We start from the raw sequence: 25,771 nt of genomic DNA on the forward strand, positions 1-25,771 counted from the left end.
ATGTCTCTTAATTTTTTCACTGAAAGGCCCTGTTTTAGTCTAAATGTCTGAGCTGTGTTTGAAAACATGTCTTGTTGTTTATCAAAGTAAAATTGCTTGCTGGGCAGCTTTAAAACAAAAGAATAATTAACTGCGCACAATAATCTAATACATTTTGAAATGCTTTCTTCCAGTCACAGGATCCCAAAGGAACAATGGTGGCTCAAACTACGGCCACTCATGAAGATACTGGCCAAGTACAAAACCAGTTATGACGTGTCTGATTCAGGCCAGCTGGAACACATCGCTCGTCTGAGAGCTAAAGACCACTCGGCTATTTAAAGTAAGCTTTGTGTAAAACCCACAGCAGATCTATGGAAATGTACTTTGATGTTAGCACACAAGCATATACGATGTATCAATTCACATGAAATTGTGACACTAGACATTCAGCCAAGAAAATCATTATACAGTGTATTGTGAGGTTACAATCTCTGCGCTTATTTTATTATCCCCATTTACTGGGCAAAGTGCTATATTTTGTGAATAGTCGAGTTATAATGATTATTGTAGAGCTTATTTTTCTTAAATATAAAGCTATAGAGAATCATCATCATCATCCTGCTGACTTGCACTAATGTGTCATAGTTACACAGCTATCTAGTTCTTGTCCTGTGTGTTTATGAAAGCTGTTTGTACCAAAGCAGATGTTGTGTTAGTGTACATGTTTGTCCTAAAATTCATTGTGTGTAACCAATGATGCATAAACTTAGATTGTAATTATGTGACTTTATTTATTAGATAACATATACAGAAAATATAATATAATAAAATGCACATTTGATGTCATAATGCTTACTTTTTTGTTCTAAGATTTCCAATTTTTCTAAAATCGTTTGAAAATGAAACAAAATCATTCTAATGAATAATATTTATTAAATACATCTCATAAATAATCTTTCATTACACAACATATGTGTTAATGTAAACGTAAGACAATGTAATATTCATCTGTTCTGATAAATTATGCTCTAAGTTGGGCAGTTTCAGCACCTGAAAGAATCGAGCCGTTTGTTCATCATGACGTCTGAAACAGACATGAATGTGTGTCTGAAGACTCTTGTAAAAGAGTACAAGCATGACTTGTGCGTGATAAAGCATGTGCATGTTTCTGTAATAACAGAGATTGAGGAACATCACCTATTTAACTACCCAGGATGGGTCTTTTCTGATGCTTTCATTTTCTGGTCCTAAAATCGTCACTCCGTGCGTCTGCTGGCCAATTGCTAGATACCTGTTTTTGAAAAAAAAATGGGATTGAAGCAAATTAAACATTGCAATCAAAAGCAGCTTTGCAAAAAATACCAAGCAAAGTAAACCACAGGGATATGTGAATTTAACTGTCCTTCTAGATTATAATCTAATGAAGTGTTATATATCTTATTAAAAACCACAGGGAAATTATAATATGCAAATTTTACTGTCCTTCTAGATTATAATTCATGCACATTTTACTGTACTTCTAGATTATAATTTATGCAATGTTACTGTCAGTCCAGATTATAATGCATGCAAATTTTACTGTCTTCTAGATTATAATGTATGCAAATTTTACTGTTTTCTAGATTATAATCTAAAGAAATGTTATATAATTTATTAAAAACCACAGGGAAATTATAATATATGCACATTTTACTGTCCTTCTAGATTATAATTTATGCACATTTTACTGTCCTTCTAGATTATAATTTATGCACATTTTACTGTCCTTCTAGATTATAATGCATGCAAATTTTACTGTCCTTCTAGATTATAATTTATGCACATTTTACTGTCCTTCTAGATTATAATTTATGCACATTTTACTGTCCTTCTAGATTATAATTTATGCACATTTTACTGTCCTTCTAGATTATAATTTATGCAATGTTACTGTCAGTCTAGATTATAATGCATGCAAATTTTACTTTCCTTTTAGATTATAATCTAAAGAAATTTTACTTATTTTATAATTTCCCTGTGGTTTTAAATAAATGAAGTACAATTTCTTTAGATTATAATCTAGAAGGACAGTAACATTTGCATAATTTATTCAAAACCACAGGGAAATTATAAAATATGCAAATTGTACTGTCCTTATAGATTATAATCTATAGAAATTTTACTTCACTTATTTAAAACCACAGGGAAATTATAAAATAAGTAAAATATCTATAGATTATAATCTATAAAGACATTACAATTTGCATATTTTATAATTTCCCTGTGGTTTTGAATAAATTATGCAAATTGTACTGTCCTTAAAGATTATAATCTATAGAAATTTTTTATTGTGTATATAATTTATTCATTGACTAAGTAATCATTTAATAAATGTGACCCTGGACCACGAAATCAGTCACGAGGATCAATGTTGAAATTAAGATGTATACATCATCTGAAAGCTGAATAAATAAGGTTTCCATTGATGTAAGGTTTGTCAGGATTGAATGAGTTTGCAAAAAATATCTACTGAGAAAACTGCCTTTAAAGTTATCCAAATGAAGTCCTTAGTAACACATATCAAATGTATTGATCATTAGTAATATATTTACAGTAGGAAATGTAAAAAGGATATTAAGTAAAGATCATGTTACATTCTGTAAGAAAACAATTTTGCCCCATATAATGTATTGTTGGCTATTGACACAAATATACCCGTGCAACTTATGACTGGTTTTGTGGTCCAGGGTCACATATAACAGGCACAATTTAAAACAACTTTTAAAAAAATTCAACCAGAACACTAAATTTAAAATCTAGACAAAATGCCTTTTTACCTGCCAGCAACATCAATTAAGTTTTTATCCGTCACAGCGAAGAGTCTTTCCCTATATGTTTGTTTCATCTCATCTGTAATGCCATTTAAAAATCGTCCCAAACCTGCAGAACAGTGGTGAAATGCTCATGAATCATAAATATCATCTAAACATGCTATACATATCTCATACTAAACACAAAATATCAGAATTAAAAATAACAAAACATCACTCATTAATTTTAATAAAAAGTATGCTTGCATTTTCTAACCTTTATCTGAGGGCGCTATAGGTGCATCAACAGCCGAAAAAACGGAGAGCTTTGCCTCGTCAACGTCCTGCTGCGTAAACTTCCCCTCTCGTGCCCACTCGACTCCGCCTCGGAAAGCCGACAGGGTCTGTGTGGAGTTCGGATCTCTAGGAGATAAAGTTATTATTAGTGCTTTTAAAAGTAATTTCTTAAAGCGCTTTAGATGAACAAAGTGTCATAAGGTGTTAACAGACATACAAAATATGATTATAACAACACAAACTACAAAAAAACAATATAAGCAATAGGGCTGTCAAATTTTAATTCGAATTTCGAATATTCGTCGAATGTAAAAAAAATATGCATATTCGAACGTAAAACTTTGCATTCGAATTTATCTGTGTCAGGAAGCTCACGCAACGTTATGATGACGTAACTGACGCGGATTGTTATACAGAGCGTTAGCGGCTCAGCCAACTATGCGGAGCAAGCCAGCGTTATTCATTTGAAAAATAGCAAGAAAAGACAGTGGGGATTACGAGTCGGACAGAATACGTATTAAAAGGGCTGTGTGATGCTTCTTTGGTTTTTGGAGCATCAACTGGAATTCAACCGCAAAGTGAAACTAGCTGAGATGACAGAATTAGTGTCGTCTGGTTCTACATGCAGTTTTAAAGTTTAAAATAACTGATCAACACGAAAGTGCCATAATACAGCTACTTGTTTAGCAACATTAAAACCATATGTGCATCTACAGAGTCCACAACGCATATGAGAGAGTTGCAATGTAGCGCCGCGGTGGCTTTATTTTTATGACTGACTGGAAACTTGACTTTCACCTGGACATTTGATATGCAAGTTTTTCATCAACATTATCTGCGTGAAATATAAACATGATGATCATCTGCCAACTCGACTGTTTCAGTACGTTTCTAATTACGGAGAGTCTGCTTTATTAACGGCTTCGCTCTGCACGTAAGTTAAACATTTCTGTTCTGTACATTATTACTCGCTTATATTTCTACATATTTTCAACCAAGGAACATTCAAAATATAATATAAGTTGTTGTGAATCGCGTTTAAGCTTGACAAAATTTAAATGACTAATGATCTTTCCCACTTATTTTGGCTTAAATAAAGATTCATTCGTTTTCATACTTTATTAGAAACACGTACATTTATCTACTTATATATTATATAAAATGGCCTATATTAATATGCATTGTCTATGTATGGCATTCGTTTTGTACATTTACAGGTGCACAAATATACTGGTTAATTTTGATTTCATTAAGACACTGTTGTGTTCTGTATTAACTGAGGCTCTGTAATTTTCTTTTTAAATTTAATTAATGTACGGTACATAAAATAATTTGTAAATGTATACATGGATAGTTTCTTGACTATGTTTGTGTTAATAGCCTATACACGCTGGCTGTTGAGGCATTTTGCACTTCCAGATATCTATGTGCACTTTTGTTCCTTTGCATATGAATTTAAGAAATTATCTTTAATTTATTAGTGTTTATAACATTCGTTTTAACCAAAAATATGCTGTGCATGATTTGTTTATATTATTGGGGCTTTGTGCTGCGCCCTCTTGTGGGCTTTTAGGAGTATTTTCTCCAAGATAAAGTAGCTCTTTATAATTCGAATATAATTCGAATTTTATTATTTTTCAAGGACGAATTTCGAATGTACTTGTTCAGCCATTTTGACAGCCCTAATAAGCAATAAAGTAAAAAAATTATAACAGAAAAAAAATTAAGATCCTAAACACATTAATAACAAATAAATAAAACGAAAGCAACTTAAACATTCATGAGGACACTAAAAGGATGCCGAGCTTATAAACTATAAAGAATCGATCACATTGGTACTTGGATGAAATGCGTTCGACATACCTATAGGAATAAAAGGAGAACAGGCCACCTGCTCCCAATCTGACCCCGCCTCCATATGCTCCGCCCTTTTCTCTGATCTCTCCATGTAAGTACTTAGCAGTCATCATCCGTGCTAAAATACACAGACTGAAAGAGACACCAGACATTATATACTTTAAAATCTGTGTGACCGCAGGAGCGATACAGTATGTCTTTTCTTAACTTTGTGATGCATTTATGAGGTGAAAGCATTTTAGACAGTCCCAAACAAAATACTAAACTGGTGCTGTCTAGTGTCTACCATTTTAGATGAGCTTTGGCTCTTTTCTAATGCAAGTCATTTCTGAGGATATATATAGTATTATTTAACTATTATCTGTTTAAATACATTTGTAGATAATGTAAGTGGTGGGTTGAAATGCACATTGCATCAGTAATGTCTTGTGTGTTTCATGGCTTTAAGGGTACCTCGACTATGAAGACTCTTATGCTTTTATACTTGTTTTTATTAATGGATTTTAAGTAGTAGAAGGCAAATATACACTAAATATTTTTATAACTTCAAAAAAACATTTAATTCTCATTTTGATCTGTGGAGGCCGTCATTATAGTGCATTCTGGGTCGATGACGGCACATAATGGTTTTCGCAAAATATTACTATAGTTTACAATATTTACTATAGTTTATCATATGAGATGTGTTTTACTCCACATTTTTACCTCTCAGATCATCTTTATTTTGATTATCTTACATTTCTGTACTGTTCATCATTTGTGTTACTCTCTGGTTCATATTGAAAGGGTTGAACAGATGACATTGATGATCTTGTGTTTTTAATGACATGCAGGTGTGCCACCTACTATTTTGACTGCAACCGTTTGACGTCATGTCAAAGTTGATGTAAAGCCTCCGAATGAAAATATTTTTTCAAAGTTTTTTAAAACTATAACACACACTGTTTTTAATTTTCAAATGAATCTATTACCCCATACATGATGTGTTTAAGAGTCAACAGAGTGGATTCTCACCTGGGGAAATCGGCGTGTGTAAATGGGACGGTGCGTACGCACTCGCTGACAAAGTTCACTGGAAAGGGAAGCTGAAAGTAAGTCTTCATCTGACAGGGTTTAAAATGAGGTTCCTGGGAGGATGAGAGGGAGTTTAATATTACAGAAACATCTCAAAAGGTTGAATATATTATATTATATGAATGTTGTGTTAATGTTTCAATGTCCTTACTGAGATGAGTTTACGACTCGCAGCTGATCCAGTGTGAGCATCCAAGGACTTCTACAGATAAACACACAAATATAAACCATATTATCATAGTAAAAAGAAGAATATATCAGTCAGGGACGCATCTGATACTCCAGAAGGGGAACAATATTTCAAAAATGATAAGTGGATACTGATAGAAAAAAATCCACATCCAGGCACTTGCAAGTATTGAAGTAAAAAGCCTTTATTGTAAAGACAGGGCTAAGTCCTGGATGTGGATTTTTTTCTATCAGTATCCACTTGTCATTTTTATAAACCATTTATGTTTATAACGTATCAAGGTTTAAAACAATAAAGATTTGCTATACTGAGTTGATTAATATTACAGGCAATAAACCAGTAATAAACATTGCGGTCAGTATTTCTGAACTGCATTAGCTGAAGTGTGACCAGCTGCTTACCTCAACAATGTTTTGTCTGACAGGTTTGCGCTCCTTTCTATTGGCTGCTATATTTTGGATAAACCTCTCCATTTCACCTTGAACATCAGCCATTTTAAGCGGTGTGGCATTCACTGCACACCTGGAATATCAAATCATCAATTTGGTTAAAAAATTGTAATCACGATTATTTAACACGATTACTCAGTGACTATGAAAACATGCATTTATTTAACATTTTTGTGTTGCAATAGGCAAAAGCAGTGGTGCCTTCGAAGTGTTTTACAAACACATCCATCCAGCAGCAGCATGCAATTTATATTTTAATTGCACAATAATTGTTTTACCTCAATTATCTTTTTGTAATTGTTTGAATCAAAAACAATTATTGTCCTAGAAGATAGAATTACAATGCAATACTGGAGCGCTGTTTACTGCACAAAAATGATTAAATATTGTCTGTAATTAAATTTTATTTTAAACTACAAGAATCAATACAACATCAGACATCCATCCGGAAAGAGGTTTTGCTAGGAGGAGAGAAAGAGTCACAAATGACAGAGCGAATACATATTGGCCAATCAGGATTCGCTCTGTCATTTTCTTGCTTAGTCTGAAGAGACATAACAAAACAGAGACTTGTAGAAATATATTTGAACCTGACCTCTCTAACTCGCACACTCTCAAATAAATAATTTTTAGGATATTTTACATCATTTGCAGGCATCACTATCAATATGCTGAACACTCCCAGAACATCCGGGATGTCTGCATTATTAGGCAAAGGCACCATTACATGTTTGATCTAATATAATGTGATTTGTAGTATTAAATATAGCATTGTTTACCTCATGTTTTCTGGATTGAGCAGGTGCCTCTTTATCCTTGGAAGTTTCCTCAAAACTGATGTCAGATCTGCCATCTCAGCTATCCTTTTCATAAACTTTACCTAAAATTAAAATGTCAGTAACAATCTTTGTTTTTGCTTAAGCCCTCAAACACTTGAGAACAATGAGGAACCATGTGAAACATTACCTGGTCCATCCCACTGAAGGTCTCCTGCAGGTCAGCTGTTGGTGTGAGGGATCGAGCAGCTCGTGTCATCGCATAAGAGTGACCGGAGAATGAGATCCCATTGGCCAGTTCTTGAGCTGACATCATAACCAGCACACGAAGACGCTCCTCGTCATTGAAATGGGGACTGGAAAATGCAGATTTCAAAAGTCTTTAATCGTACTTAATGCCGTGTCACTGTCACCATGTAAATGCAGACAGACTTACACACTGCAAAAAAAAATGACTTTCTTACTGTGTACTTTTGTCTTGTTTTCAGTAAAAATATCTTAAAATTCTTAAAATAATTTGCATTTTCTTGATCAGCAAAATGATCTAGGAAAATAAGTCTAGTTTTCAGACAAAAAATATAAACTTTAAGCAAGCAAAAAACTCTGCCAATTAAATAAGAATTTTTTTCTTGAATTAGGTGTTTATGAAAAAAGTAAACTTATTTTTTTAAAAATGTTTTATTCCATTGGACTTTTTTGCAAGTTTTAAGCACTAATTTACTTAAAATAAGTACTGGTTTTAGACAAAAAAATTAGGGCCGGGACTTTAACGCGTTAATTAAGATTAATTAATTACACAAAAAAAAACGCGTTAAACATTTTAACGCATTTTAATCGCACTTATTAACGGAGTCATTCGTAAATGCTGCAGACCCTGTTTTAGTTCGAGAACTCCGGAGTTGTGCTGCAGTGTAAATAAAAGTGGACGGAACCTAAACGAACAGCTGATTTTAACGGGACAACGCATCAGTTTCAAAGTAAAAATTATTTATTCTGGTAAATGGAGGTTTGCAACGGAGGTTTTGCCCAATAAACATCTACCAACAAACTACAGATTATTTTAACATGTATCCTAATGTCTGTTATATGTTAATGTTTGAGTATTGTTGGGTTTAAATATTGTTGTAATGTTGTTTTGTTTTAATTTAATTAGCTTATTGCGAGTTTAATTTAAGTTTTGTTTGCTACTTTAAAATGAATTTCGTTTCAAATAATTTGTCTACTAATTATAAACAATGTTTTGTTGTTAGGTTTTGTGAATATAAATTAAAAAGAACATTAAAAGCAACACCGTGCATCTCATTGATGCATATGCTACCGAATGCCAAAACATGCAGTGAGTAGCCTATATCACTTAAAAATCAGCTTGGCAGTGCCCAGAAATTACATTTCCACGCGCATTTAGAGCATATAGCAGCACGTTTGATTTGCGGTGTGCTTAAGACTTTCAAAAATCAACTTCATATTAATTTTAATAGGCTACTTAATATGAGGACACGCACAGAGAATAGCGACGGCAGGTAAAGGAAAAAAGTTAAATGGTGTTTTTCTGACGAATAGAGTCAGTTTGTAAGAACATATTTAAATGGACTATAAGATCCTCAATATGAACTCTGAACAATGAACTATTATAAACATAACAGCAAGAAAACCTGAAGAGGATCTTGCAACATTAAAGAAACAAGCATTTATGTAGGCTAAAGCTATATATCACCTCTTATTTTTTAATTTAGTTAAGTTTCAATGGTAAGACTAAAAGCGCGTACATTATGCAGCGCTTTTCACATCTGAATCCCACTTAAGAAAACTATAAACGATGTGCAACTTAAAAATGTGCATAATATATTTTTTATATTTTAATTTTAATATAGGCTATATAGTATATTATGTTTTGTTGTTTTTATACGTGAGGTGTGGGATCCGCGCAAATAGGTACCGGAACACAGACAGTCAAAACAACACATTAGTGTTGATTCTGGGACAACAAACTGCGTCATCCTGGAATCCACCCATCTCTGTGTTATTATTGAAACAACACATTTTGTGTTACTTTTAACACAACATGTTTTATACTTGAACACAAAATCAACACAAAATGACACATAATGTCTTAAAATTACACATAATGTGTTAAAAGCTTACCGCACAATGATGTGTATAAAATTAACACATCATTTCTAAGAGTGTATACTAAAAAAAATCCATGTAAAAAAATTAATTCTTAATGTTCTCAGGTCAAATATTTATATGTGATTAAAATGCGATTAATTTAGATTAATTAATTACAAAGCCTCTAATTAATTAGATTAATTTTTTTAATCGAGTCCCGGCCCTAAAAAAAATATAAACTTTAAGAATTTTATAGATATTTTAACTGAAAACAAGACAAAAATACTAGGTAAGAAAGTCATTATTTGCAGTGGCAAAAGGGTGACTAAATGATGATGATTCAAAAAGGCTGTAACCCGTATTTTACCTGCCATTCAACAAGTTTCTTATAAACAAAACTGACCTGTTAAATGTGTCACTCCACAGTTGAAACATGTCCGGTAGATTTCTTTCCAAGCAGGAAGAAGAAAGGATAACACCCTGCAAAACACACATTTTATAAACACCACAACGCAACACAAATGACTGCATTATGGTATTCACGAGTTCGCATTAACATGTAATCGATAGGGAATGAGATAAAGCAAATTTGGCGTGCTGTCCGAGGAGAAGGCTCCAAGCTTGGAATTTTAGCCCGAACCCAGAGTACTCCCTTTATCTGTGATAAATGAATCTAGATGAGAGTGAGGTGTTGGGGTGGAGGAGGGATGCTGCAAAAAATCTGTCACGGGACAGAGGTGAGGGACTGCCATTTATAGGGACCTCTTTGCACTGATTGGTTGGATCACATGACCATGCTCCTCCCGAACTTAGTTAAATAAACTTCATTAAAATAAATGGTTTTAAAAGACATTCAGCTTCATTCTTCAAAATGCTTCACTTGTATGCAGATAGGGGTACATAAGAGGTCTGTTAAGACGGAGATACCTGCTCATACAGATCAAGGTCATCGGTGTCTGGTATGACCTGTGGAGAGACCGTCATGCCTCCGGTCTTCAGCTCAATACGCTGGGCCTGCTGACGATAGTCCAGCTCACCACAGCCCAACCTGGGGTGAAATAATCTCAGATTTTATTTCTGCACACCAACATCCACAGTGTTACATAAACATAAGTGTTTATATTGGTAAAAAAGTAACACTAAAGCAGTGTTTTAATGAATGTTTTAAACATACAAAGTTATAGCAGCCAAAAAAACAAGCTAAAAATCAAGCATCCAACTAAAACAAACACTGATCACCATAACAGTCACTTTAAAGAACAAGTTGGGTATTTTACACTTAAAGTCCTGTTTTCAGATTGTTTATGATGAAATAGAACGGTTCTGACTGAAATTTGGACATATGATGCTGGCTCGAGAATTTTCGGTTTCTATCGGTTCTATCACAGCACATCTAATACAAGTCAATGGAGTTGGACAAAAAACTACGATAAAACCTGTTGGAAAGCGTCTTTTGCAGCAATTTTTGTGAGAGCATATCAGTGAACACCCCTGACCACTCGGTGAGTTTCACGTCTTTGTAAACGAAAGTTAAATGCATTTCAGGAAGGATTGTTCCTGTGCACCTATAAACCCATTGTAGAGGTTGGAGGTGAAACAAGAAACACCCGAAAATTCTCGGGGCAGCATCATATGTCCAAATTTCAGTCAAAACCGTTCTATTTCATCATAAACAATCTGAAAACAGGGCTTTAAGTGTAAAATACCCAACTTGTCCTTTAAATAAAACAAAGCCAACATCTAAACCCAAGTTAATAAATAACTCTACAAGATGCAATTTTTGGTTTCAAACAAAGATGGTGATAGAGAGGTTAAAGTTACAGATTACTTTTAACACTGGTTCTGTAGTGTGAAACTATGGAAACACTGAGCAGTGTTAATTTAACTGATCATCCTTTATAAGGGTGGATTACAAATTAAGTCTAGCAATGCACCGAAAGAAAAATTCTGAGCCGAAACCGAAAATGTACGATTCACTTCGCCGAAAACGGACACTGAAGCCGAAAATGGCTTCTTTTAAAAACTTTAAAATTTTAAAAATGTCTCTGTATATTTGTGTATACGCATGGATGGACGCACACACAAATTGCTTGAGTTTAAAGGGGTGGTTTAATGGTATTTCAAGCATTCTGACTTATTAACACAGTTGTAGGGTTGTTTCCTCGTGCTAAACGTAGGCAAAGTGTCAAAACAGCAGCTGGACGTGTTACAGAGTATTTCTGTGCCCAATTCACTTCACCAGGGTTTGTACAAGTTTCGGATAGTTTTTTTCGATTACACTTCCAACTGACGTTTCAGGGGTTTTCTATACGTATCACCTCTTTATATGGCCACTTCCCCTGGAAAACCCCGCACACCCGTCAATCAGCGGGAGACGCTAGAGCTTCCTAACATCTTATCACGCCACTCAGCTTTGTTTAATTTCAAAAGCCAACAATGGCACGAAAGAACTAAGAAGTGTGTTTTTGGATGTAAGGAGAAGAAATCCAGCCTTATGAAAACGATGGATATAGTTTATTATCCGGGGTAGCAGCGGAGTTTTGCGTGTGTGTTTGATGCGCCGGATTTTCCCAACCGGGTGATGACGAGTTGTATGCGGTAAGTAAGACTTCTGTCTTATGTTGGAAATAGGCGCGTGTATATTATATAAATGACACAAACATGTAGTGAATCATAAGTTAAAACAGTGTTGTATAGTGTTGCATGACTCGTACTCGCTCCTCCCGCGGTATAACTCCTCCTTCTTCATTTTTTCGTACGTTATCGGAAAGATTCGGTAAAGCTAATCTTTCTTTTATAAATCTGATTAAACTAAAGACTCTTCAGAGATAAAAAGGATGTCATACAGGTACTCCAGATTAACATCAGAAATGCAGAAACAGCGTGTTACGTGAGCTTTAATGAATCTGAATTCTGAAACACAAATTGGCAGTGCATGGGGCTCTATTCTGCTGATGCGTGTAAATTATTTTTTACTTGCATTTAAATTGCTGTGCAAAACAACGGTGCAAAAACAGCAGAACCTAATCCAAAACCAAACTTTAAACACATGCTGGTGCTTGGGGCAGATAAATACCTGCGTGCAATCCATGGTGAGCACAGCAGGGTTACGTGAATGCAACTAAGCAATATGATTGCATGTGAGAGGGCTGTTTTTCATCGCGCACCAAATAAAAACACAGACTTAACATTACGATGGGGTCCAGTGTTAAGAGATTGCTTTACTTCCTGCTTTGTTCAAAACAATCGTATCCCAATGATGAAAGCGTGCCCGGGCTCAGATTGATAAAAGTACAGAGCGTGTCCACATATCAGTTTAATCTCAAACAACTCTACTGTACACCAGGATTTACATATTCTGGATTATTATATGCAATTAAACATCATGCATCAGTGCTAGATCATAAGAAGTGCTTTATACTTGGTGATGACGTTGCAGAAAAGAGGCACGTAGATCTTCAGGTCTTCAGGGAGGGAGTTGAGGTTACACATAGCTCTGAAATACACCATGCCATTGGTGGGCTGTTCACAGTATTGTACAGGGACACCGCCTGCATAAAGACGACAGAGAGAGAAAAGCTTTGCTTCTATAGTTTTAACATCGCTTATCCGTTATCTGTATTTGCTGTATGTGCTTTCACCTGCGGCACTCAGCTGTACAGGTGTGAAGGGAATGGTCGGCTCTATGTCGGACACCTTTAACGCAGGTAGACAAGAAGCATCTTGAATTGTGTTCTGTGCGGCCAACAGCTGTAAACCTGTAACAAAACAATACCAATAAAAATCTACACCAAAACATCATATATATTTTCAGCGGTTCACATCTTGAGATGGTACCTTTCTCATAGATGTCTTTAATGTCCACATCGGTGAGGCTCTGTATCTTCTGCTGTAGTTTGTGTTCTTCAGCTTCTGCCCGTTTCTCCAGGAATTTCTCATCAGGACTCATAGAAAGAGTCAGCTGATGTGTATTATCCTGAAAAAGCACAACTACATTTACACAACACAAACAAAGCTATTGTAGAGACAAACTGTCTGGTGTGAAGCCTGGAGATGATGTTACCCAGTTCTATGAATGTTCCTTAAAAGTTCACAACGTTTACAAAAACGTTCTGCAAACATAATAAGTGCATTTTATTATTTTCATATTAAAAACATTGCATTTTATTATTATAACAGTTATAAAACATTTAAAACATTATGACAGACAACCAAGAAACGTTCTTATGATGTAAAAAAAAAAACCTGGACACTTTATGTTGGCAGAATGTTTTTGGGAACGTTGGGAACTTTCAAGAAACATTCTTAGAACTTATTTGTTAGCTGGGTATTTACATTTACTTATAGCAATTGTGGGTCACTGCAGAGAGTGCAACATTATTAGTGGACTTCAAATAGTACATAAAAATTTTAATTAGTAGGGTTGCACCAATACAACATTTCTGTGCCATACTGATGGGCACGAGTACTCAAACGTGGCATTGATGATCGATCACAAAAAGGATGATCGTGTGGGTTTATTTATTTATTGTGGTTATGTATGGAGGTCTGGTTAGTGTTACAAGTGCCTGTGGTATTAAAGGTGCCATTTGTAATAATTGAGGTAAAAGATTTTTAAAAATTAGCTACACGCATCAAAAGAATGAGAAGAAATAAGGGCAAAGATGTCATAAAAAAAATGACAAGGTATAGTGCTGCAGAAATATCAATCTGAATTAGCATGCTAAATTACTAGCTACAGCCCGACTGGTGTTGTAATACCAGTTTCGACCATGGGAGGCGGTATGGGGGCCACGCACAAAACCGCCAGCCAAACTGCCAAACTTGTTGACTTAAGAGGCATGAAGGCAGCTCAGAGAAATGCAATTCGGACAGCCATGGATTCGGACATGCCTTGATGCCTTCCTGCCTTGCAATATGGTTTTCGGACATATTTCAGTTCAGGGAAGAGAGCGGAAGAATGGCTAAAGCAAGAGACATTTACCACTACCACAACCATTTGCTGCAGGGAACAACGAGCTCGGAATCACAAATAAAATCTGATAAATAAAGGAATCGAACCAGAGTAAATACTGGCACTGCTTTTCATCGCTGGAGACAACTAATGGACATGAAAGAAATGAGGTTCGACTCCGAAATGACAACATTTCGATTGGTAAGTAAGATGCTGTTAGTATTTCGCTAGAAGTTCACTTATAATAGGCATTGCGATAACCTATGCTCAGCTTGTACATGAACTACGGCTTTGTGCAGTAAATGTGGCTCCATCTGAAAGCAGCTGATGGCGATTCACTTTTAATCAAGAAACCGGCTTCACTGACAAGAAGCGCAATGACTATCGCATGCAAATTATCGCGCATCCTTAGCTGTTAGCGTTTAATAGTTAGCTCTACCCACGGATCCGATCCAGTTTTCACCCGTTATCTACCAAGCTGATGCTAAAATGTAACATTAGCTAAGAAGCTTGAAATGTCTTCGATGATAATGAACACCAAATGGACGCACGAAACGTAGTGGAAAACATTGCAATTTTAATGAGACCAAATGTTTTTTTTTGTGACTAATGATAACTTAGTTGCTAATGTAAATCAAACTTGATATATGCTGCTAAATTTGCAGCTGCTTAATTAAAATAGACCAACTCACTTTCTGGAGGTATACTGCCCCCGTCTGTTTGAAATGTGTGGAGTATGAATTGATTTTTTTTGGCTGACATTTTAAATGGTCCCTTTAAAGACTGGGGCCCTGTTTATATTAGAGCATTTGCTATTTAAAACGGCATTTAAAATGAAAACGATCCTCGTTTATACCGGCATTTAAAAAAAAATCTTCATCCACACTATACACCACCATAAATGCATGAAACATGACTAATCACGTAACTGCGCATGCGCATAAAAGTGTAAAATAACGTATTACTCTAATAATAGCTTACCTTTGCGCGTTTATGCAGCATAGGGGTGTGCAATATTGACAAAAAATCATACCTGGGTCCTTTGCTGGCAACTACAACAGACACTATTTTTGAACCTATAAAAATGTGTTTGGGAAAGTTTTATATTGTTCTAGCTCCCCCCTACAACATATTAATGTGATTAATAGGTTAATTTTGATGTTATAAACCAAACAGAAAGGTCTTTATGATTTAAAAAGGAAGCTTTCTAAAGTACTAAACAGTAGCGAACTTGAAGCATAAATAAATTTCAGCAAATGCAAACTTCAATCAAACATAGTAAGAGGTGAAGTATAGCTTTAGCTTACAGAAATGCTTATTGCATTAATTTTTAAAGGGATACTTCACCAATTTAGCATTCAGCTTTGTATCTGTAGAAACCCGGCAGTATTACTGAATGACCATGTTTCCCTCCATCATTTCCCCCTGAGAGGAGAGATATCTGCATTTTGGTTCTGCAAAAAAGTCCTCCGATGATGCAAAAATCGTCATATTACATCATCGGAGGACTTTTTTGCAGAACCAAAATGCAGATATCTCTCCTCTCAGGGGGAAATGAGGGAGGGAAACATGGTCATTCAGTAATACTGCCGGGTTTCTACAGATACAAAGCTGAATGCTAAATCGGTGAAGTATCCCTTTAAGTGTGCGAGGTCCGTGCACGTCCTGCGCTAGCAACACAGAAATAGCTTAAAGCGCAAGCGGCTAAACGAGCATTAAATATTAATGACGTTGAGTTTATTGTTTTTATTAATTTATATTGACAAAACTTATCAACAAAACATCGATTAACCTTAAGAGACAAATTATCTGAAACGAAATTCATTTTAAAGTAGAAAACAAAACTTAAATTAAACTCGAAAATAATGTCTGACCCATTACAATTCTCCCTTCATATTGGCCTTTACAACGCCCTATATGGCGTTTAAAATTACAGTCTCTCTTTCGTAATAAGCTAATTAAATTTAAACAAAACATAAACACTTTATAACAATATTTAAACCCAACAATACTCAAACATAAATATAAAACAGACATTATCAATAAGAATACATGTTAAAACAATCTGATATAGCATTTATAATAGCTGGTTGATAGATGTTTACTATTTTTGGCAAAACCTCCATTGCAATCCTCCATTTACCTGAATAAAATAATTTTTACTTTGAAAATGATGCACTGTCATGTTAACATCAGCTGTTCATTTACATAAAACTCCATCTACGTTCATTTACACTCAGAGCAACGTCTGAGTTCTCAAACTAAAACAGGGTCTGCAGCGTTTGCGAACGAATCCGTTTATGAGGGTCGAAAACGGTGATGTAGTGTAGATGAAAGGCGTAAACGTAGCAAAAGTAACACGTTTTAAAGGATAAACGCATTAATGTAAACATAGCCTGGGTGCGTGTTTGATATCGTGTTTAGCTGTACAAACCGGCATATAACATCAATACCATGCATGACTCAAAAGCAAACTTTTGCCTGCTTCCTAAGCAAACCCATGTTTTAAGGATGCCACATTACGTCTCTAAGCGATACACGCCTTATCAAAGAAGCCGACTGGTTGGATTAGGGTTATTATTAATTAAACAAACTTCATTAAAAATGCAACGCATTTTGATGCATCAACATATCGGATTGATTCAAGCTGCTCACATAATAATCATAATCAAATCAAATCGTTAGACCATAGGCTGATATATCAATGCATCCCAAATAAGTAGTTATAACTGCATAAATGAAAGAATACTACCTTAAAATACTGCTGGACTTTGTCCTGTAAGAAGTGAGGGTTCTCCTTTAGACACTGCCGGAAACGAGACACACTTTCAGAGATCTTCAAGAGCTCCACTGGATCTCCATCATGATTCCAACAGGATGCAATATACTGAGAGAGAGAGAGAGAGTGACCAAGAGAGAAATTATTTGCCTATTTCAAGACAGCAAATGGGTGTTTGTAAACGTTTTGCTAAATATCTGATGTCCAAATATATGCAGTAAAAAATATTATTTTTCTTGTAAAACCTTAAAGACGTCTGTAAAGGCAAACCAAGATAAACAGAGCTTTTATGCAGGTGACAAACCCAGTTCATAAAAGCCCAAAATAATTATTATAAGCACACTGGAGGTCCTCACAAATGCGTGTGTACTTACTGAAGCCAAAGCCAAGCCAAAGCTGGTGCTCTGATGTTTTATCTGGATCTCAATCTTATGCAACAGAGCTTCAACCTGTTCCTCTTCAAAACCAGTTCTGAAATTTTTCATATTTAGACGGTTAAATAATTCACACACTCACAAATCCAGACATCTGCTTAAAAACAAATTTTACAATCACTAAAACATATGTGCCCCTGGACCACAAAACCTTAACCCCCCATTCAGACAGCCAGCGACCAGCAGTAGCAGAGCGACGCAATCTCATTGATTTCAATGGAAACCGGGCGACTTCCGGCGGTACGAGCGAAAGTGACCGTTGGCGACCGTATGGGTGTGTCCAGCGACGCGAGAAAGTTAAGAAAAGTTTAACTTTATGCAAATGTCGAGCGAATTTCGGGAGCGACTACCAATGAGAACGAAGCGGGTGATTCTCACGAAACCATTGAAACACCGCGGCACTAATGATTTTAGCTTTAAAATGTGTAATATAGTAACATTAAAAAGCATCAGAATTAACACAATACTGTGTTCTACCTTGCACAATGTGTGATTTCAACATAAGAATTTATAATTGTAAATTTTATCTCATTTTCTGCTGAAATTCTCATTACCGCAATGTGTCCGGCTGTGTTTGAACATGCATTATGTTGTAATTTAATCAAATTAACACAAAAATATTAAGAAAAAAAATAAATGGATGTTTTGCTAGACTACTTTAGATGACAGAAAAAATATTTACTGAATATTCATGTATTATAATAATGAAGAAAAATTTGGAAAATTATGTGTCCATGCCTGATGTTCTCATCCTCCGCAACACTTTTTGAGAACAGTTTAAGCACACATACAGAATTTTAATAAAGTTTGATTTTGAGTGACCAAGCACATGGACCAGTTACTTCAAGATGGCTACCAGGTAAGATCATTTTTTTACAGTTAATTTGAAATATTGTCTTGTCAGAATGCTTACACGACATTTTGATTATCATTACCGCAACAGATGCTTATTAAATGTTAATTTAATTAATAGAAGCATAATACTTTGATTTTAAATGCATGTGCAGAATCTCCAAATTATGTTCTTTCAGGTTTGTCATGTCATTTTGAAAATATGTCAGTGTTGATGTTTTCTGACTGTTGCGGTAATGAGATTTTTTTAGGACTAATTTTTTTAATTATGTTACAAAAAGTGTTAAATGATAAGTAAACGTTTTTAAATGAATGTTCCCATTTACTTCAGACTTTGTTTTTCAATGTCTGGTGGGAAAAAAAAGTAAATTTAAGCAATTTTTACATTTTCATGCTTGACATTTTTAAAACCAAGTTTTCGTGAGAATCACCCAAGCAGTGGAGTTCACGTCATCCTTCTCTCGTCAGTTATTGGAGTGGATGGTACTCATTTGTGTATTACAAGCAGATTTAGAAACACCTCATTGAAAGAGATAGGCGACACACAGCGATAACATCGCTGGCTGTCTGAATGCAGCGTAAGTCTTAAGTAGCATGGGTATACATAATATGGGTCAAAATTATAGATTATATAGATTATTTTATGCAAGATTATTTTTCATAAATATATTTTGTACATTTCCTGCCATAAATATATTAATTTATTTTTTGTGAGTAGATGCAGTTGCTAATGACTTCATCTGGACAACTTTAAAGGTGATTTTCTCAATGTTTTGATTTTTTTAGCACCCTCAGATTCCAGATTTTCAAATAGCTGTATCTCAGCCAAATATTGTCCCATCATAACAAACCTTAAATCAATAGAACGCTTAATTGTGTATGATGTATAAATCTCAATATAAGAATACTTACGCTATGATGTCATCGATAGTTTGGGCAATGATGTGTTTGACCTTCTCAATGTCATCCTCTGCCATGCCCTGAAGACCAATGGTGAAAGACGCTTGTCTAGTGCTGCCATCAAACCTGCGTTAAATCACACTTCATTTAAAGTTACGATCTCAGTGAACGTAACAGCAGAACGTAAATATGTTAAAAACTGATCCAGTCAAAAGTCATCTTGGTTTGCGGTCCTACCCTGTTGATGAAGAGAAGTCAGTACCGATGTTGGGCTCAATCAGGGCTTTGTAGAATGGCGAGTTTGGACCGGAGATCATCAAAGAGGAAAGGAGGTTCAGGGTAAACGTCTCAAACGTGTTGGTAATGCTGTACACAGACAAAAACACTGCAAGTGTTACTTTTAGTTAAGCAACCTGCTTAAAATCAATATCGGTAAATAAAAGAGTGAGTTCTTTTAGCTAAACTGGTAGTGCATTGTGTTATATGAATGTTTATGTATATATGTCATCTTAAGCAGTTTGAAAACACAGTTTTATAATGTCAATGTGTATGTGTTAGCACAGATACAGCTGGTGTTATTATGTGTCCACTTACTCTCCCAGCAGATAGCTCATGCACAGCGTGTTTTGTTTAACAGGGTCAGGAGCCAAAGCGTCAGAGCTGCACGTCACATGATCAATCCTCTGAAGGACAAAACAAACAACACATGAGCTTCACTAAACCCCAGTGATTGTGTTTTGATCCTCTGTGGATTTCACACACGTTCCTACTTACGGGTTTGTTCCAGGGTGTTTGGGGTGGAACTGCCGTGTCTGGTTGTGTTCGATCAAACTTTGACAAAGCCTCTCTCTCTATCTGTTCTAGATGCTGCTCCAACGGCAAGTCTCCATATGTAAAGATCCTGCACCATGCGCAGAATATGCAATAATGAGCATTGCGTACTAAACTGGTTTGCATTGTATCAGATTCTGTGTGGTATTGCGTGTGTACCTTGCATTGCTGGGGTGGTAGTGTGTGGCATGAAACTGTTTTAGCTGCTCCCAGGTCAGGTCAGGGATCGCTAGCGGCTCCCCTCCAGACACGACAGAATACGTGTGATCCGGCAAAAGTTTATTCTGCAGGTGCTGAGCGTACAGACGCTCATTGTCTGACTGGAAACACACAATACAAACAAACAGAGAGTACATCACAAAAAAAGTGGTGAATTTACCATGGTATAAATGTGCAAATGTCTGGCCACCATATATGGTCATTAAAACGTTGCTTAAAAATCAAACTAGGTGGCGGCCTAACTGTGCGTTCATACCAAATGAAAATTAAGTGAACAAATCTCGCTATTCGCACGTAGTTCGACACATTTTAAGTTAACTTGTTTCCTTTGCGCATAAAATTTGCATAATTTACTGCTTGAAATGCAGACGCAAATACGCTCATTAAGACAACAAGCTAGCTAAAGCTGGCAAATTATATACATCTCAAATTGAGGAAAAAAGCGTTTTTTACAACTTACCAGATTTGTCCGACCTACTCGGGTGATTCTCACGAAAACTTGGTTTTAAAAATGTCAAGCATGAAAATGTAAAAATTGCTTAAATTTACTTTTTTCCCACCAGACATTGAAAAACAAAGTCTGGAGTAAATGGGAACATTAATTTAAAAACTTTTAATTATCATTTAACACTTTTTGTAACATAATTTTAAAAATTAGTCCTAAAAAATCTCATTACCGCAACAGTCAGAAAACATCAACACTGACATATTTTCAAAATGACATGACAAACCTGAAAGAACATAATTTGGAGATTCTGCACATGCATTTAAAATCAAAGTAACATTTAATAAGCATCTGTTGCGGTAATGATAATCAAAATGTCGTGTAAAAATTCTGACAAGACAATATTTCAAATTAACTGTAAAAAAAATGATCTTACCTGGTAGCCATCTTGAAGTAACTGGTCCATGTGCTTGGTCACTCAAAATTAAACTTTAATAAAATTCTGTATGTGTGCTTAAACTGTTCTCAAAAAGTGTTGCGGAGGATGAGAACATCAGGCATGGACACATCATTTTCCTAATTTTTCTTCATTATTATTATTATACATGAATATTCAGTAAATATTTTTTCTGTCATCTAAAGTAGTCTAGCAAAACATCCATTTATTTTTTTTCTTAATATTTTTGTGTTAATTTGATTAAATTACAACATAACGCATGTTCAAACACAGCCGGACACATTGCGGTAATGAGAATTTCAGCAGAAAATGAGATCAAATTTACAATTATAAATTCTTATGTTGAAATCACACATTGTGCAAGGTAGAACACAGTATTGTGTTAATTCTGATGCTTTTTAATGTTACTATATTACACATTTTAAAGCTAAAATCATTAGTGCCGTGGTGTTTCAATGGTTTCGTGAGAATCACCCACTACTATTATCCTATTAATTCCTGTTACTATAAAAGAACGAAGATGTGTCGTACAGCTCCGGGTGTCCACATACAGTGACGATGATTTTGTCCTCCACTGTTATTTCATATTTCTGCTGCACTCGCTACATCGTAATCACATCACTACTAGAGCAAGCTCCTGATTGGTTTACAATGCGAATATCTGCCAAAGTTCAGATTTTTCAACTTGCATGCCTGAAACGTTCAATTCACGTCACAGGATGTCTATCACATCTTTGCAATGACTTAACATGTAAATCACTCACATTTAACGTTTCATTCGCATCTGGTATGAACACACCATTAGACTTCTGCACAATACTACTGTACGTTTAAAATAAAGAACAATTTCCATACAAACACTCCTTTCATTTCATTGAAGACCACGCCTTTAAACACCAGCCGGCTCGAGGGGTCTGTAGGAGCCTCATGTTCCAGTCTCCAGCCCTCCTGCCTGAAAATAACAACAAAAACCAGCTAAAACAATGTGTTGAAGAGTTAGCTCTGACTTTATTTACTCACGGTCATGTTATTTTAAGGGCACATATTATGGCCACAAAAAAAATGATGCTTCAGGTAAGGAGTGTTGCATGATGCATTGCATCCTTTAAAAAATATCTCCTCTTTTGCATACAGGTTTAGATAAAAATTTGTGTGTGACTAAAATTATTTTCATGATAGTTGAACTATTTCTTTAAGCTATTAAGTCATGTCCTTTACCAGAAGTCCAGTTCTCTGAGACAGGGGAAGAAGACAGCATCCAGATAGACAGAAAGAAGATTCTGGAAGTCTTTGGCATTCTGGGTCGAGAACGGATACATCGTGTAATCACTTGCTGTGGAAAGAGTTTGACCTAATCAGACACAGATATATTTAATAAACAAACACCAAAACACACAGAGAGGGACGCACTGTACCTGTGAAAGCATTCATAAAGGTGGAGAGAGAGCGATTGAGCATTTTAAAGAAGGGATCTCTACAGGGGAACCGCTGAGAACCACACAGAACCGTGTGTTCCAGAATATGGGGAACACCTGTGCTGTCCATGGGTGTGGTACGAAATTGCACGCTGAAGAATACATACAGAATACACACAAATAAAAGCAAATACCATTAGGAAAATATTCTAAATAAATTCAGATTACAGATCAAAGGATATTAAAAACACATTTTTACCTGAACAGATTGTTGGTATCATCCCTGGCTGCATGTAGATACTGAGCTCCGGTAACATCATGGTTGAGTTTGACTGCTGTTAGAAACAAATCTGGAACCGCAGTTACCTACACAATCATAACAAGCAGTATAACATAAGAAACTATGAATTTAGGTGTAGAGATATGTAAACATTTAGTACCAATATGCACATCTGAGGTGCTAATATCAACTTTTAGAGCAAATGTTTTCTCTCTGAATAGGTACAACCCCAGTGACAGCAAGGGAACTTTTTTGACCCTTTTCCTGACTGTGCACTTCTGTAGAAACCAGCCTTAACCTAACCTTAAACCATATTTAGTAGTATTATATGATGCAAGAGAACACAGGCTATACGTTTTATCCGTATGTGTGTTCCCTGGGAAATTAACCCATTACCTTTGTGCTGAACAAGCAAATACATAAAAATTAATTTAAATTATAAAAGTATTGGAAAACAAAATAGCAAAAATAAACAGTTCAACTTAAAAAATATACCCAAGTATTATAAAAATACTATGGTTATATTCAATAATTTGCTATGTTTCGTTATAATATAATTATTAATAATTAACTCTTTCGCCGCCATTGACGAGATATCTCGTCAATCAAGAGAAAACGCTTCCCCGCCAATGACGAGTATTTCCGTCTTTCCGCAATATCACTATTATCCACTAGGTGGCGCCACTTTTTAAACCCGGAAGTATTGCCCTATACTATGGCAAGCTGCTGCATGTCCGTGTCTGTTTTAAAGATCGCTCTGAATGTGTTACATTTTTATGCATGCACATTTTTATGACTTTTATCTGACTCCAATTTAGAACTGGAACTGTAAAATTTATAAAATTACCTAAAAAGTGTACAAAAAACCCACAACTAGTTATTATCACTACTATAGAAATAACAATTTGAGAAAGTTAACTTCAGTTGTAACTATCATTTTGGTGAGATTAGATAACATTAAAGTCGCCATGAAACGGAAGTAGCGATTGTCTTATTTTCCCTGTGTTGACATATATCCAACTGAAACATCTTCTGAAAAGAATAAAGGCAGGGCTAGACTTCGGAATTCATCCATCGAGAACCAATTGGATCGTTTGAAGTTGGGTCATGTTGCTATTTGCTAATAGGTTTGTTCGATTTCATGCGGACCTGTAAGAACCGACAGGCGGATGATGTCAAAGTACCACAAGAGCGATTCGAGAAATCATACGAAGTCTATTTTCGTCTCGCTCTCGCTGTAATTTGACGTCATCCACCTGCCAGTTCTATCAGCGCCGCATGAAGTCAAACAGGCTTAAAGGTACATTCACATTAGAAGCGACTTTTTTGTCACTCGTCTCTTTTAAAAGAGGCGTTTCTAAATCTGCTTGTCAAAAACAAAAGAGTACCGTCCACTCCATTAACTGACGAGAGACGAATAACGTAAACTCCACTGCTTCGTTCTCATTGGTCCCGAAAGTCGCTCATAATTTGCATAAAGTTAAACATTTCTCGACATCCAGTCGCCAACTGTCACTGCTCGTGTCGCCGGAAGTCGGCAATCTTCCATTGAAATCGCATCGCTTTGCTACTCTGCCAGTCCGAATGCAGTTTAATCGCTGCGATCTTTTCCCGGACCCCGCCCACCTGCCATTCCATATGACCGGAAGTAAAGAGAGATCGTTTTGAAAAGGGGATGAGATGTGTGTTTTTGACTATTTATGAGGGCACATGTTTTTTTTTTTAATTATTAAGCATTTGTAAAAAAAGACCACAATATTCCAAAACAAATTACAGTTTTCATTTTAATTTCAATGCGACTTTAAAGTCGCGCGTGTGTGTGTGTTCACGTCTTTACCTCAGTGACAGTGAAGCCATGAATCTTCTGTCCTGTTGTGTACTTCAGTGCTCTCTCTACAGCTGAGCTTCCTCTTGACCTCCATGAACACTGCAAACTACACAAACATTATTTATTCATCAGACAAATACATAAACACCTCAGTCATTCATTCATAAGACATGACGCGTGACTAAGACTTTCTGAGTCTTACATCATACATACACCAAAACTCTTCCAAATTATACTTTTAAACAAACCGCTCAGTAAATTTCAAATGTTGATGAATTTTTATAATTGTTCCATTTCACCTTGATCTCTACGTTGTTTCCCTAATGTCTCTCCTGTTTGTGGTTCTGTAAAACTGCTTTGCAATAATGCTATAGAAAAACACTTGGATTGAATTAAACTAACAGAAATAACAACCTTAATCACATCACGCATGTTTCTGAAACCGGGTTGAGTGAAGTTTAACTGACAGATGCGGAGATGATAAAAATTACCTCAAATTTCTGAGTTTTGTGATGATTGTCCTGCTTTGCCGAAACATTGTAAATGCGTTGACCGAATATATCCGATAAATACTGCAATTCTGGTTCAGATTTAAAAGTTAAAACACATTATAGGTGTGTTTATAGAGTCATATCTCTATTATGATTGCTGATCTGCCCTTTCATGCTCCATGCTGTTCAAGGCGCATGCGTACTAAACGAGGAAACAGCCACAAACAACGTAATATTTCATTGGCTGCGTGAATAGAAGAACCTCACTGATTGGTTAACGCAGGAGCACGATACAGGCATAATAAAAGTTGTATAACGCAGCAGCACGATACAGGCATAATAAAAGTTGTATAAATAATTTCT

At 35.6% G+C, this 25,771-nt stretch overlaps 2 protein-coding genes across 5 annotated transcripts in view; one reads left to right on the plus strand and one right to left on the minus strand.

The window, feature by feature from the left end:
- Positions 1-831, plus strand: part of LOC129443213 (ATP-dependent 6-phosphofructokinase, platelet type) — a 40,020-nt gene extending 39,189 nt beyond the window's left edge. For all 4 annotated transcript variants that reach the window (XM_073864409.1, XM_073864410.1, XM_073864408.1 and 1 more), the window contains one exon: positions 174-831. In XM_073864409.1, the coding sequence (XP_073720510.1) occupies positions 174-321 (148 nt within the window). In that variant the 3' untranslated portion in view covers positions 322-831. The remainder of the gene's footprint in view (positions 1-173) is intronic.
- On the minus strand, positions 174-25,609 carry LOC129443224 (presequence protease, mitochondrial). Its single transcript, XM_073864406.1, has 27 exons — positions 25,409-25,609; positions 24,927-25,023; positions 23,069-23,175; positions 22,810-22,961; positions 22,613-22,727; positions 22,250-22,346; positions 20,433-20,593; positions 20,217-20,343; positions 20,037-20,125; positions 19,680-19,808; positions 19,455-19,568; positions 17,631-17,727; positions 17,230-17,364; positions 13,361-13,499; positions 13,165-13,281; positions 12,945-13,074; positions 10,451-10,571; positions 9,927-10,003; positions 7,605-7,770; positions 7,418-7,518; positions 6,591-6,711; positions 6,151-6,201; positions 5,940-6,052; positions 4,932-5,057; positions 3,049-3,194; positions 2,799-2,901; positions 174-1,273 (listed from the first exon to the last, which is right to left on the minus strand). Exons 1-27 carry the CDS (start codon positions 25,453-25,455, stop codon positions 1,180-1,182), a joined length of 3,072 nt encoding a protein of 1,023 aa, XP_073720507.1. The 5' UTR covers positions 25,456-25,609; the 3' UTR covers positions 174-1,179.
- Between the last annotated feature and the right edge of the window lie 162 nt (positions 25,610-25,771).

This window comes from Misgurnus anguillicaudatus, unplaced genomic scaffold (assembly GCF_027580225.2).
Source record: "Misgurnus anguillicaudatus unplaced genomic scaffold, ASM2758022v2 HiC_scaffold_26, whole genome shotgun sequence".
Taxonomy (NCBI): domain Eukaryota; kingdom Metazoa; phylum Chordata; class Actinopteri; order Cypriniformes; family Cobitidae; genus Misgurnus; species Misgurnus anguillicaudatus.

Coding starts and splice junctions, on each gene's coding strand:
- LOC129443224 (XM_073864406.1), bottom strand. CDS start 25,455: ATGTTTCGGCAAAGCAGGACAATCATCACAAAACTCAGAAATTTGAG. Junction 20,344..20,432: donor TACCACCCCAGCAATGCAAG/GTACACACGCAA, acceptor CGCATGGTGCAG/GATCTTTACATATGGAGACT. Junction 2,902..3,048: donor TATAGCGCCCTCAGATAAAG/GTTAGAAAATGC, acceptor ACTGTTCTGCAG/GTTTGGGACGATTTTTAAAT.